Source organism: Chaetura pelagica, unplaced genomic scaffold, assembly GCF_000747805.2.
Source record: "Chaetura pelagica isolate M959 unplaced genomic scaffold, ChaPel_1.0 scaffold29, whole genome shotgun sequence".
Lineage (NCBI taxonomy): Eukaryota > Metazoa > Chordata > Aves > Apodiformes > Apodidae > Chaetura > Chaetura pelagica.
This window is the reverse complement of record NW_009970720.1, coordinates 2,896,242-2,911,402: the sequence shown is the minus strand read 5'-3', so window position 1 is coordinate 2,911,402 and position 15,161 is coordinate 2,896,242. Positions and strand designations below refer to the sequence as shown.

The window sequence follows — 15,161 nt, the reverse complement described above, 5'->3', positions numbered from 1 at the left end:
AATGGTTTTAAACTGAAAAAGGGTAGATTTAGGTTAGATATTAGGAATAAATTATTTAGTGTGAGGATGTTGAGACACTGGCACAGGTTGCCCAGGGAAGTCATGGATGCCTTCTCCCTGGAATTATTCAAGGCCAGGTTGTTTGGGGCTTTGAGCAACCTGGTATAGTGGGCAGTGTCCCTGCTCATGCAGGGGAGTTGGAACTTTAAGGTCCCTTCCAACCCAAATCATCCATGAGACTATGAATACCAAACCAAGGACACCGAGACTTAGATCAAACCTGTCTCTCAGACCACAGAACTCCTGCATAGGAGTAACAAGACATTGTTTTTCGCATGGTTTTGACTCTCTTGCCTTAAGTGATTTCTCTGTGCATTCCACTTTGGGCCATAATCTTGTTATGCTTCTCTGAGAGAAAGGAAAAAAAAAGAAAAAGAACATTTATTTATTTTTTCCCTATAATGTCAAAGACATAAGCTTCGAGAAAGTACTTTGCTTTTTGCCTTACAACTTGTGTCACAGTGAGGTTAATAGCTAGGAGCTGGTAGAGGCAGTTTCTTGTTTACAGTGGTTGGTTCCAAATAGAAATGAAAGGAAATGAATGAAGTGAAATTTCTGGCCCTGAAATTTCATGGGTAGACCTTGAGTTAGTACGATAACAGGACCCTCAGACCTTTATAAATTGTAGACTTCCTTTTCGTACCCTTTTTTTCCTGAAGCTGCTGGGAAAGAGATTAGGCTGAAGAATATCTCAATAAAGAACTTGTTGTGGAAGCACCAAAATTTTACCACTGGTGTGCACATTACAGCCTATGACTTAAGACCATCATGCCATATATCCTAGTTGTATTTACACACTGTTTCTATGACTGGCACTGCAGAAAAGCATGTCGTTATCCACCAGAAGATGGGAGGGTAGATTCATTTGTTTAATGGTAGCATGAAAAGGTTTCCTTGGACTGACTGAAGCCATGGGAATGAGAGAAGAGCACTGTGATTAAGTACTTTTAAACATTTGTTGCTAAGCTGAGTGTTTTAGAAGCATGGATTTTATATGTGACAGCATATATACAGTGTTTATACAATGATCAGCAAGGGATCTGCATGACTTTAAAATATACTTGACAGTGCAACGAAATGGCATGACTGTAACACATACAGCTTTAACTTTTGCTGCATGTATATTAGTAATGGTCTAATTATCTTAAAGATTTGTTTTGGCAGTACAGCATACCCAGTTAGCCTCAGGCAACTAACTCCACTCTGTCCTTCTGTGATTGTATTTCTCTGGGTACATGAACTAAGTGGTATAAATCTGTCTCTGATACATCATGTGCTGCAATCATATCTTTGGATCTCAGTTTTATGTGATAAATGTTGATTAAAATCTTTATAAATGCATGTGTGTGTACCATCTCATCCTGTTACCTTAATAATAAAATTGTTTGAGACCAGCTGAAATACAGAATTTGCTTGCACCTTGTTTTATGGTCATGGTAAAGAGATGTGCTGCTTGTATTCTACTTCTTACTATAATGCTGTATAAGGTATTTCTGCTATTACAGTAGGGGACATAATAAACAGCAAAAATCAATGGGTGGAGAGGGGAAGTGGGCTGCTGTTCCCAGGTGGAAACATGCCTCGAAATCAGAAAATTGCAGCCATGTAGCCAGTCAGATGATGAAACTATACAGTGCTGAATCATAACGTTACCATTTGCTTTCTACAAGGTGCTGAGCACAGCGCCAGTAATACACCCCCCGAGAGGTAACTAAAGAATCTTCTCACAAGCTGTGCTATCAAAAACCAATTGTCTGTCTGTGTATGCTTGGAAAATAAAATGAGCCTGAGTGTTGGAGTAGTGGTATGGCTTCTAGTAGTTTAGTTAGGAAGACTCTAGAGACTCCAGCTTTCTGTAGCATCTGTATAGTCCTAGTCTGAACAGGTTTGCCTTGGCCTCCGCTTCTGTAACTTATTTCTGAGGGCTTCCCAAGGACAACAGGGTCAAGGCTTCTTGTAAATGAATGTTCCCTGTGGGACATGTAATGAAGAGACTGTTAACTAATTATCAGTCTGTTTGGAAGGCATTCATTTTTTAATTGACCTCAAAGCACTCAAGAACAAAAGGAATCTGAGCAAAGATGGTTTGGGTCTCAGGCAAACAAAGGAGTAATTTTCTTCTGCGGGGCAGTTGCAGGAGTTTATTGGAGTCCACTGGATATACAAGTTTTTCAATTTCATTAGTCCGTTGATTAAAATCAGGAGAGTTGTGTCTGACTACATGATCTGTATGTTACAGATAGCTTGCCCTCCATTTCTTCAGCTGTTTTCTCTGCAAATATTGTTCCCATCATCACTTGTCAGGCCAATATTACAATGGAATTAATTTAAAACATAATCCGCTTCCTTTTATTTTGTGTCGGAAAGTTCAGTTCTGCAACTTGAATGACAGGTGCAATTTTACAGAGGCTGCTTGCAGGGCTCTTATACCCCACAGAGAAGATAATTGCAAAGTCAGAAGGAGCCTTAGGACTTTTGGTTAGGGAATAGATTTTGTCCAACAAAATGATATTTTAATGTTCAGTATTTGAATATTGGCTGAAATTCTGAAACTCATGTTTCTAATTTACTCTTACTGGAGAAAAAGTGCTGCTGCTGTTAGTTGTTGTGTTTTTTTAACGTAAAGATGATTGTGAGTCAAATTCTTCCCCTAGCATATGAGCGACAGAAGGATATGCATCTATTGGGGAAGAATACTTTTCTATAATAGAAAATTAATACGGTGATCATGAAGAGTACTGTCATGCTTCTGATTTTACCAGCAGAGGACTTCAGTGGAAAACTTCAAAAAGCAGGTATTCAGAAACATCCTCACCAATACAGAAAAAGATCCAAATCCAAAACAGCGGCAAGGGTTAAAGCTGAATAAAGTTTTTGTTTTGACTCTATTAATCATATTTTTAAAATAATTTTTAAAATGTTAAAAATACTGAAAAATAGAAGGAAAATGGTAATTTAGAAACATAACTTCAACTGCTTCAGTCTTCTGGAATTCTGAGATGTAGGAAGCTCTGAAGTGCCCAATTGCAGAACTATAGAAGAGACCAGATTGAAGAGGACGCTGACACATCATCTGGTTCAAGGCATTATAGGAAAGGAAGCCTAGATGGGATTATCTAGCACCCTGTCCAATTGCATCTTGACAACCTCCACCAATGCAGACTCCATCACATCCCTGAGCAGGTTCTTTCAGTGCTTGAGTGTTCTCACTGTAAAAAAAGTATTTCTTTTGTCGAGATTAAACTTCTCCTGGTGCAACATGTACCTACTGACCTGGTCTCTGTGGGTTCCTTCTGAAGAAAGAGCCTCTGTCTTCTTTGTAGCTGCCCTTTAAGTACTGTGTTGAGGGCCCCTTCTGAGCCTTCTCTTCTTCAGGGAGTAAAGACCTAACTCCTTCAGTCATTCTGCACAGGGCAGGTTCTCCAGCTCTTTGATCATCTTCATGGCTCTTCTTTGGACCTTGCTGGTCTGTCTGCACCTTCTTTCTGGGGACCAGAATAGGACACATTACTCCTGGTGTAGCCATACAAGCACTGAGTCAAGTGGGATTATCATGTCTTTATCTCTTCTAGTAATGCCCCTGCAGATGCACCCCAGTATCTGTTTTGCCATCGCTGCTGCCGTGGTGCTCTCCTAGCTCACGTTGAGCTTCTTGTCCACCAGGAGCTCAGGTCATTTTCAGCAAAGCTGATCCACAGCCATGCAGATCCTGGCCTGTACTGGGCTCTTTGGTCTTTCCAGGTGCAGGACTTTGCACTTGTCCTTGTTAAATTTCATACTGTTAATAAATTACACTGCCTTCTCCACAAATGGCTGCATATGAATACCTGAAGTGGGTATTTCAACTTTTTGAAGAACATGGTTAAAGAGAAAGCCTCAGTCACAATATAATCTGCAGGATGAAAGATGCAGGTCTGTCTTCTTGTCTTCTCTCCATTTAGGCTCTGTTGATCCATACAAGTTTGAAAGCACACCTTGAATTTTCCCCTTTTCTCTGTTAATATTTATTCATTGCTGGATTTATGAAGCAATGTGGTGACTGTATGTTTCTGTTCTTATCAGTCATAAAGTTAGTCCTACCATTCTGTCAACCAAAACACCAGGTTTTAAAATTTATTATTAGTTTAGAAACTATAAAATATTTACTGCCTCAGAAACTAGTGTTTCTGAAATTGTTTAAATTGCAACATGACCCATAAAAAAATCTAGCTGATGTAAAATATTTTATGTGATCATGGTTCCAGTTCTAATAACGTAACCCGTGCTTGCATCAGGTGGTCAGGAAATCTGGCAGTGAAATTATTATGGGCAATGTTAAGTTCCATAGGGTTTGCTGCTCCTTGAGATAGTATCTTCTGTAAGTAGTTACCACACAGAGATCAGTTCTGGCATTTTGATACACGATTGAAGAATTTATTCAGCTTGAGAGTTCTAAGTAGCAATTTTTTTCAGACTGTTGTGAGACTTGTAGCATGTTATGGGGACACCAAACTGTAATATGTCTGAATATAAACCACATCCTTTATAAACTGTTTTATCACACTTCAAAGTAACATGCTAGCAGGATTGCTGATTTCGACTGCAAAACTTGCCAGTTTGGATCATGTGAAGGCAGGTGTGAGATTACAGCTGTAATAAAATTGAATACTGGTAGCTGAATTTGGAGGAGGCAATTGATTTGATTTATATAACATAAGCCCTATGAGGAGAGATATGTAGGTCAGCATCTTCAGCTGGAAATGGTGGTTAGAAGAGTTGTGGTAGGTTGCTTGGGAACTGCTGAGTTAATACTTGTTTAGTCTGGCAAAATGCTGGTGCAGCGGAACTACATTCTGTCAGACTTGTCTGGGGAAGCAGCATTGGCAACAAGGAAAACTAGTTCGTTATGTCCAACGCCGCTTGTGCCATAAAAATCTTTGCTAAAATTAGCATAAAAATGTAGACCATATGGAGTTTCCCTGGGCAAGAATTGGTACATTAGCTGTGAGCACATTTTCAGTTTGCAAAATGTGTAAGGTGTGCAAATACACAGATCAGTGATTAAATTCCTTTTAGAGGAGTAGAGCAAATTATATTACAAAATATATTACAAAATCCAAATGGCAAATAATTCTGTTCAGGGAAACAGAGGAAACACGATCAGTGTTATTTCCAATCCAGGCAGTCTGTTGTATCACAAATTTGCACAAAGAAAAATAAATAATGACTGTTTCTATCCTCCATTCTCAGGAAAGGACCCAAGTTTTTGTTCAAGTTGTGAGCTTTTAGAAACTGCAAGCAGCCAGTCAGTACAAACATACTAGGGCTCACGAGCCATGATTTTTAAAGACTACATCTTTGCAAAGTATATTTGAACCACTTAGGTCTACAAAAACCCCATTGGCATGGAGCAATTCAAGATGATTTTGTTTTGTCTGTGGTCTAACCTGAGCCTTCAGTGCAGGAGGGAGGAGGAGGAAAAAAAAAATCTTGAAGCAGAATATGAAAGGTAGCAAAATATTTACATTATTATTTCTTTCTAACAAAACGCAGGGAGTTTATGTCAGGGGAAGAGGGAGAACTAGAAATGTTATTTTTAAAAGCTGATAATAGCTTTTAAAAGTTTTTTGTGATGGAGGGGTGTGGTAAATATAGATGATTTAGGATAGGACAGGAAAGCAATGAGGTAGTGCAGAAATTGTGAGCATTGCTGATAAATGTGAGTTTCATATTTCAGCAGTAAAGAGCCTCATGAATGAATGAAGATCCAGAGAATTAAAAAGAAGAACCTTAATGAAAATGTGTGTATAAGAAATAAACACAGTAGGAATTTGAATGAGTTTGTACCAGCCAAGATGGGAAGTCGTTTTTGTAGCAAAGTAAGACTGTAAATAAATAAGCGAGAGAAAAATGAATATTGCTACAAAAATGGCTCCTTGACTGAGTTAAATATGCTTTACTTTGCCATATACTCAGCATAACACAAAGTCTTAAAAATGTAGACCCATAGATGTTACTGACAAAGCAGCACAGTGCCTTGATGATTAGCATTAGTTCATTTTAGTGTGGCAGTTATGAAAAACAAACAGAGTCAGATAGAAGAAAAACAAAAACAAAGCCAACAACTAAAACAAAAATAACAACTTTAAATTAACAGAGGAAAGAAAAGTGAATGTTGTAAAAATTCTTGACTGCAACAGCACTAGACGACATTATCATTACAGAAGGCATAAACTAACACAGTGTCTGAAATGGAGCTAGTAGGTCTACCCAAGTGACCTTTCCAGTCAAAAAAAACCTGCTGGGTTTATCAAGAAAGGTGGTTACAGATACTATGGATGGGGTATTGCTTTTTTATAATTATTTAATGAAACACATGGCACTGCTTCTAATGACACTATTTCAGCTTTCCTTGCCTTTCTGATATCTTAGAAAAACTCAAAATATTACTGTTACTAAAATAATTCTTACTATGTCTTACTGTGGTACCTCTGCAGTCACATGTTGCTTGTTGAATAGTTTCAGGTTAATGTGACAGTGATGTAGAAGGTAAGATAACCATCATCTGTGTTTGACAGCAGCTGGGTCACTAGTTCTTATATGTGTTTTTTATGGCTGGGGTGCATGATTTTGAGAATGGAGACAAAGTAATTTTGGGGTGTAGCTGGCGCAGAAAACAACCTTTCAGTTGTTTTTATGTTCATAGGGTATCTCTTTTTCCAGGTTTATACAGCGTTTTATATCATACTGCTTTTGGACATGACTGGGACTTGTAGGTAGTACTTCCAAACAGTAACTGATAATAATGAAATTATCCTTCCTGAAGATGTATAGCTGTGAGATTTTAAAAACTCTTGAGACTGCTAAAAGAAATCTCATGGCATTCATGTATTATGAACTCTTGCAGAAAAAACAAATTAAGACAGGGGTTATAGGTCAGGGTGGAGGAATGACTAGATTTCAAATTAAAAGACCATTCAAAAACTGAAAAATTGGAATAAAGTGAGGGCAAACTCATGACAGTGTTTATTCTAAGCATGTGTAGACCCTCTTTTTGATGCTGTTTTCACAAAGATGCATTAGCTAAATGTATTATGCCTCTGGGAAGCATAAACCTTAGGGCCTGATTCTCCTCACTACATAATAAGAATGGTGAAAAGTAGCCTTAAAGTATGAATCACATTTAAATCTTCTTTACAGCTCAGGACTTGTAGAAAGGAGCCTCAATATAAATGAGAATCAGGTCCCCAGGATTTATTTAACCCTTGGGCTTTGTGTATCATTTTATTTGCACCTTTAAGAGATTTGCAGAGGGATTTTTAATCAGGATTCTGTGTATAGAAAGCTAAATGTTTTCATTGCCTTACAAGAAACTTTAATCATAGAGGCAGATCATTCTTTTTATTTCTCGAGAGGGATTGGTAGAATTTCCTGCCTTTGTACAAACTGAGCTAAATGTTTCTGACATCCATACTACAATGTCAATTGGAAATTCACATTTCATGTAATAACAGATCATTTTAATTTCATGAGCTAAAGAATTGGTTTCCACTTGCAAATTGTACCGAAGAAAGCAATATTGTCAGAAAAATGGCACAGTGCTTCAAGAGATAAATCTATTGAATTAAATAAGAGGCTTTCATTACCTTTTACATTGCATTTTCATATACCATAAGCATTAATTAAACTCTTCATTGCTTTCTCCTCTTCAGCAGAACACTTCCCCAGTCTGACAAAAAATGTTGCCCAAGAAAACATGTGGCACCTAAACATGGTCATTAAAATACATTTAGTCAAGCAGAAAGGAAGAAGGATACAAGGGGAGAATGTTTTGGTGCATTTGGACAAATGACACCTATCTACAGAAATACATAAATTCTGATTTTCAGGTTTTGACAACAAGACAGCTCTGATGACTTGTAACAGGACATCTCAATAGGTATTTCTCCTTGGTGTTTTGAATACATAACAGAAAGCAGGTGATTGTCTTTGAACTTTTAAGTATATGTCTGTTTATGAGGAAGGCTGCTTCATCGTGAAGAATCACTTTTGACATGAAAAAAACCCAACAACTCTGCAAAGTGTGTCTCTCCTCCTGTGTGAGGAATGCCTAACTACAGCAAAGTTGTTGATAGAGACTCAAAGTGTTCCCAATCAAGAAGTCAAGACTTAAAGAGCTCTCGAGGGAGCCCACTTTCCTTAACTGAAGAGACATCATGTATATTTGTTTCTGACACATGTATATCTGTATTCAAATATATCTAATTCTTTTTTTCTTGTGATTCCAGGGGAACATTTAAGAATTTGCCCTCAGGAATATACATGTTGCACCTCAGAAATGGAGGACAAGTTAAGCCAGCAGAGCAAACTGGAGTTTGAAAACTTAGTGGAGGAGACAAGTCACTTTGTACGCACCACTTTTGTATCCCGACACAAGAAGTTTGATGGTAGGCTGGATATAATTTTCCTCTTTGCAAGGTTATGGCATTTAAAATCCATAATACATTTTAATGTTCTTTTCTTTACAATTAGATATCACATTTAGAGTTATCAGTTTGGCTAAGATAAGGGTTAAGTTACAGCTGGTATGCTTATCAGCTTTGTGAGCATTGCCTTTAATTGCAATGGCATCAAGAATTTGACTGTTAACTGCCTGCAGGCTTGGCTAATTTTGACAAAAAGAGTTTAGATATGCATAGAGAGGTTTATAATTTTTGTTTCCTAGTTTCAAATGCAAAATTAGGTTTGCAGTTATGTTCACTGTTGCAAGATGCACTGTGTATCTCCCATGATTATTGCTATTGAAAAGCAGGTTTTTTGTACTTTGCCTTTTTGTAGCCTTAAGGCTGTAGATTTTTTTCTGCATTGTTATCTTGTGTTGTACATAGTCTCCTAGAGGGCTTCTGGTTTCCAAACATTAGGGCCTCAGTTGCATTGAGAGGGATTGTCATGCAAACCACTTTAGCAGTATTGAATGTATATTTTATACCTAGAAAGCTTAATTGACAAGGACAGTTTGGGGTTTTTATTTGTTCCTAATCAGTACTCCAATCCCTTCTGGTCCTCAGCTTTTGTAAGATCTTTGTAAGATCACGGGTTCTGTGTCACAATTTCCTAAATATTTGTCTTTAAATAATGAATATTAAGCAGTTTTTATGGTTGTGTATTTACAAGTCACACTGTATTGAGCTTTTCTCATAAACTGCAGATTAGTAAAGAGTAAAAGAGCTCCAGAATATTCAATCATGGCTTTATCTAAATATTAAATCTGTATTTGTGTTGAAAGTGTCCCCCTGAGCATTTCTGCATATGTGTAAATTGGAAAGGATCTGGCATTAAGAAGTGTAAACTGGCATTGCAAAGAGGATTGCAGAGCAGCATCTTTGCATGTAGGAAGAAAGCCTGCAATCAGGAGCAGTACAGTGAAGCTGGCTAACCCCAGGTAATGTAGCATTTGCACACATGTAGGAGAATAGTGGAAAGGTTATCCCTGAATTTGGAAGCTTACTTTGAAATACAGAGGTCACATTCAGAAAAAAAAAGTGAAGACGTCTCTCACTCCTTAGAGTCACTCTGTTTTATTATCTTTATCCAATTAAAGATTTTTTTTTAATTTTTTTTTCTGACATTGATTCTCTGAATGTAACACGTAAGGGAATATGAATTATAAAAGGAGGGAATGAGAAATGTATAATATGAGGACAAGTTGAAGAAAAGTCCTCAGGAGCAGATCAGATGCTAATGTCATTTAGAAAGTGTCCTCAGTCCTTGGAAGGAATGTGGTGTGAATTATTGCAGTGCTCTGTGTTGTGATGGCTTCCCTTTTTAATGTGAAGCTGGAAATTTCTGTGTAGTGGGCTTTCAAAATTTTACTTGGCTTCCAAGGCCTATAAAAAAATTTCCTGAAGTTCCGTGTTGTATTGTAAGATGAGTATGCAAGCAGAACAGACATTTCAAACCATCTAAGTCACATACAGCGCTTTTCTCTTTTTCTAGAAGGAAGCCAGCATGATCACTGGGCTCAGTGACCACAGAGCTCAGATGGCACCTTACTACTTCTTTGGCAACTTGAGGTGCCAAACGTTATGGTTTTCTTCAGTAACCTGACATTCTGTACCTTAAAACTGACTATAAGGTATATAGCTGAAAGTTCCTGCTCTGTTGAAAATACTGCATTCTGGGACTCTTAGGGGTCTGTTCTGCAGGAAGCTGGATTAAAAGACTAAGTGGTTTCTTCTGGTTTGTCATTGATATTTTGAAGGGAATTTGCATTGTGAAGTCTTGCCAAAGACCATTTGAAGTTTGTGCATACTTCCAGTATTTTAATACTATTCTAAAACTATTCTAAAGTTGTTCACTTTTATGGAGAAACTGCTCAGCCTTTCTAAAAGGGCAAATACATTAATGGAAAAATACATTCACCTAATAGGCTGTCTTTCAGTATAAACCAGATAAATTTGTTGCAGTTGAAAATAGAATGATGTTTTGTGGTATGAAGCAAGTATTGGATTTTTAGATAACATCAAAGTTTTAACTGTTCAAAAATAACTTTGTTGTTGTTGTTGTTTAGTTTGATATTTTGGTTGCACAAGGAAGTTCTGATACATGAATCTGCCACCTGATGCTAGTATGCTACAAATAGCAGAACAAATACAGCTGATTGTGATGATTTTGTGGACGTTGTATGTAGGACCTGTGTTTTTATCAGGAGCAGCATATCTAATAAATAAAAAAGCATATGAACAGTTAAGTAATGTTAAAATAGAGAGTATATTAGCACTACTCTCCTGAGGAGGCACTTTAAACTAGTGTTGCTGCCAACCTCTTTGTGCAGGCATTGGTATAATTTTGCAGACTCTTCAAAAGGATACAGAAGGTCTTGCAGAGTCTTGCAATTTTTTTTATGATGTACCAGGCACGTCTTAGGGTAATGCTAATCTTTGCAACATAAGATTTTCTAGCGCTATGTGAACTCTTTATTGAATTATGATCTGGCCTTCATATGCCTTGCCTTTCTTACCTTGTTTTCTGTTCCTCAACCCTATATACTTAATCATAGATTGAAAGATTTTATTATTTCCATTTTGAGAGGTAATTTGAGGTCTGTTTACCTTTTCAGGATTTTGCCCTAAATTCCTAGTCATGAACTAATCTCTAAGAAAACTCGATTTGCTGTAACTTAAACATTGTGTTTTTAGCCTCTGGTAAGACACACATTCTTACACAGAATCACAGAATGAGAGCATGGCTGAGATGTGAAGGCATCTCTGGACATGATCTAATCAGCACCCCCCTGCTCAAGGTAGGATCAGCTACTGCAGGTTGCCCAAGACCATGTGCAGCTATGTTTTCAATATCTCCATAGAGATTCTACAGTCTCTTTGGGCAACTCATGCCGGTGTTTGACCATTTTCACTGTAAAAAAATGTTTTCTTGTGTTTAGGTGGAATTTCCTGGGTTTATATATTTATATTTTTGTGCCCTTTGTTTTTTGTCCTGTCACTGCTCTATTTTGAAAAGCCTGATTCCATCTTCTTTAGTCTCCCCAACAGACATTTATATCCATTGATGTGATCCCCTTGAGCCTTCTCTTCTCCAGGATTAACAATCCCAGGTCTCTTAGTCTCTACTCGTCCAAGATATGGTCCAGTGCTTTAATGTTCTTACTGCCCTTTGCTGGACTTCCACCAGTATGTCCATATTTCTCTTGTACTGGGGAGCCCAGAACTGTCCCCAGCACTCTGAAGTGGCCTTGCTACTGCTGAGCTGAGCCAAAGGTTCACCTCCCTTGGCCTGCTGGCAATGCTCGTATGTAATTTCTATGTCAGTTTTATATTTCATTTTATCTGAAGTGCAGGGCTTTCCAAATCTCTGCAAGAATGAATTTCTATAAGCAGTATAAGCTAAACATGTAATTCCTAACAGAGAACTTTAGAAACTACTACGCATTTTGCAGTCAGCTATGATCATAAGAAACGATGCCTTTCTTTTAATTGGCAATCAGTTCTTGCCTCCTAAAGCCCTGTACACTCCTACTATTTTCTTATCTGTTTGTCCTCCATATATCTAAGGGGCTGTCACTGTGTTGAGACTTCAGCTGCTCCATCCTTATAGATTATTTTTTTCCTAAATGTTTTATTTCTTATTGTATGTGAGGTTCAAAGTTGTCTGAGAGCCAAAGGTCTGACAATAGCATTTTTCATTTGGTTTCCATATTCTAGACAATCAGTGTGAATTAGCATGACACTATAAAACACAATACCAGCTGCCAATTTTTTTCTTGGCTGAGCCTTATGTGCAGATGTTTGCCATTGCATTGCCACACTGGATGGTCATTTAAAAAAAATCAATATCTGAAACTTCACTAATAGATCCATGAGGATCCAAAGAATCTTCTCCTGAGAATCTTGTCCAAGAAATAAAGCCTTGAAATGAGAAAAATTATTTTGAAAGAATAAGTGCTAAATGTTCCTAGCAAAGAATGCAATACTTCTGTTTCAGCAATGGGACTCACAAACCCTTCCAAAAACCAGGAAACGGAATGCAAAACACTTCCAGCAGACAGGAAACACACAAGAAGTGAAGAATCCCAGCAGATACTGATTTTTTTCTGCCTCAAGGCTTTCAGTAGGACTCATCCAAATATGCAGGCATGTAATGATCGTCTATTCCCTGTTCCTAGCAGTAGACAGGCAATCATGCTCCAGTTCTCGGGACTTCCACTGTATACCTCAAAGCAGCTTAAAAATACTTTGCTCCCAGTGTAGCTGTAATAGTATCATCTTATTATCACTGATAATAATATAATAATGTCTGTTTTACAGACAAGTAGCAGCCAAAAGCAGCCTTACGAAAGATTTTGCCATGAATGTTAATGAGGAGACAAGTAGCAATTCAGTGACATTTTCTTACTAATCCTTTGAATAACTGTAGCAAAGTTATAGCAAATAGTTTTAATTTGAGCTAAATAGATTTGAACTTGATGAAAGAGACACTGTCTCTTCATTCTCATTAAAAAAGAGTACAGTAGTAATCTTAGTAATGATGTTAAAAATGAAAGAATGTCTAAGAATAGCTGTCATGAACTTCAATGGGTATGGGCAGCCTTCAGCAGAATGTGTAAGGCATGATGCCATTTAAGGAAAATAACCTCTGTAGCATAAGAATCAATCTGCAGCTGCATTGATCTATCTTACAAAGTCATCATCCCCCCTGTTCCTTTTTTTACAGTTTAGGAGAACAGTGATCCATACCCATTAGTGCTGCTTCTATTTCTTACAGTCATTACCGACAGTACCAGTGTAAATTCTAGGGCAAGAAAGGAAGTTTCAAAGGTAATCCTGCAAAACAATATCTGCAAGAATAGCTGACATCCCAGAAACCTTGTAGTCCCTTTTCTTTTCTTGTACGATTTATGAAAGAACTTGAAGAAAAATAGTGTTTAAGAATCTTTCCTTGATATTGGAGCTGGCAAAAACATGTTTTGTAAAACTGTTTTCCAACAAAGTAAGAACTCATCAATGAGATGAAGGTAGCAAGGTATAACCATACCATTAAACTTGGCAAAGAGGTGTGGAAAGTAAAATAAAGGAGACTCTGGAAATTGGAATACACTGAGATTCAGTTGCCTGGCCCATGCACATCTTCTGCCCTCAGCTTCCCCATCCTTCTACTGTTCTTATACACTAGGTAAGTTCTACACTTGCAAATTTACAGGCTTTAGAGTGATTAGAAGCCTTAAAAAAGGCAACATTTGCTGGCTTGCTGTCTGTAACTGCTTAACAAGCCTTCACTGGACATCTGGCATGCGTTTGTAAACTTTATAGACATCCTTGGTAAAAGTTCACTTGCCTTGTATTTGACAAGAAACACTCATTTGAAAATGAAATACTCTACACATGATCCAAATGCTATCACAGTTAATATTCTTAGAAGAATCTCTAGCCTACAAAGTATTTTAGTGTCTAAGCCAGTTAAGGTTTGTGCTGAGATTCCTGTTTATCAGTTTCACATATTAGGTCAGAATTTTTAAATTAGATCAAAATTAATTTATTTATTTTTTTTAAATTAACAACAAAATAAGAGGTGGCAAGCCTACAATACTTGGAAAGGGAAGATTGGCCCAGTACTAGTAAAAGCAGTTTCCCGCCAGGGGTGCAAAATCCGAAAACATGGTAAAGTCCCATGCCGAGATGCAGCACTATGGGAACTAGTGTCTTCTGCAAGCTCCCTGCAGCTGGAAATGCACTTCTTGCATTTGGATGGTGTGTTTTCTTGACTCCTCCAGCTTCATCTGCAGCTGGTCAGTGGAGCATGTAATCTTCTAACCAGCTGCATCATGTTTATGAAGCTGTAAAGCAGAGGACAAGCTGCTGTCCTGTGCCGGAACAGGTGGGCATGACCCTCAAAGGGTCATTTTCTTGTTAGAAAGTGTGCTGTCCAGCTATAGCCATAGCTGAACAGGCTTTGGGAGGGCAGGAATCCAATGTTTTTCCTGTTAACCAGAAAGCAGAATATGCCTTGCTGATTATTAGATGTCCACAGTGTAAGGTACTCCTGTAAGTTCCCTCAGTAGTTGATAGGGAAGAAGTGCAAGTCATGCTGGTCTAAAGTCTATGCCTAAGATAGGTCAGGAAAAATCTCTCCCTGAAGTGCTTATTTCTTTGTATTGATTAGAGAGGCCATTTAGTTCTGACATAAATGCCTATAGTGTGGACTTACATGTTTGCTCAGATAAATTCCACCCCACGGAACAGAATGAATAAGTGAAACACAAAAAATGCTTTTGAAGGCTTTTTAACAAAAGCAATCCCCTGCTTTTTTTTCTGTAGTATTTTGCAGGGGAAAAGACGTTAAAAATATTGAGGCAAGTAATCACTATTGCAGTCAGTTATTATCTTACGGTAGTTGAAAAAAAAATTCTGTTCTGTTGAAGTCAAATGACATTTAATCTTTGCTGATGCTCTGAATAGTTTATGTTTTTAATATTTTGTGATTGAAATTTTTTTCTGAACTTAGTGTCCAAGCCTTAAAAAAATTACTAAGCCATAAGTAAAATTACTGATTTACAAATGCTAAACACTCTGTGATTAATAGTCCTTCATATGCATAGGGCCAAGAAT

General features: G+C 37.6%; 1 protein-coding gene across 1 annotated transcript in view; it reads left to right on the top strand.

The window, feature by feature from the left end:
• The first annotated feature begins 7,810 nt into the window (after positions 1–7,810).
• GPC6 (glypican 6) overlaps positions 7,811–15,161 on the top strand; it is a 514,022-nt gene continuing 506,671 nt past the window's right edge. The window contains exons 1-2 of the mRNA XM_010006359.1: positions 7,811–7,873; positions 8,249–8,486. Coding sequence (XP_010004661.1) covers positions 7,811–7,873; positions 8,249–8,486 — 301 coding nt within the window. The remainder of the gene's footprint in view (positions 7,874–8,248; positions 8,487–15,161) is intronic.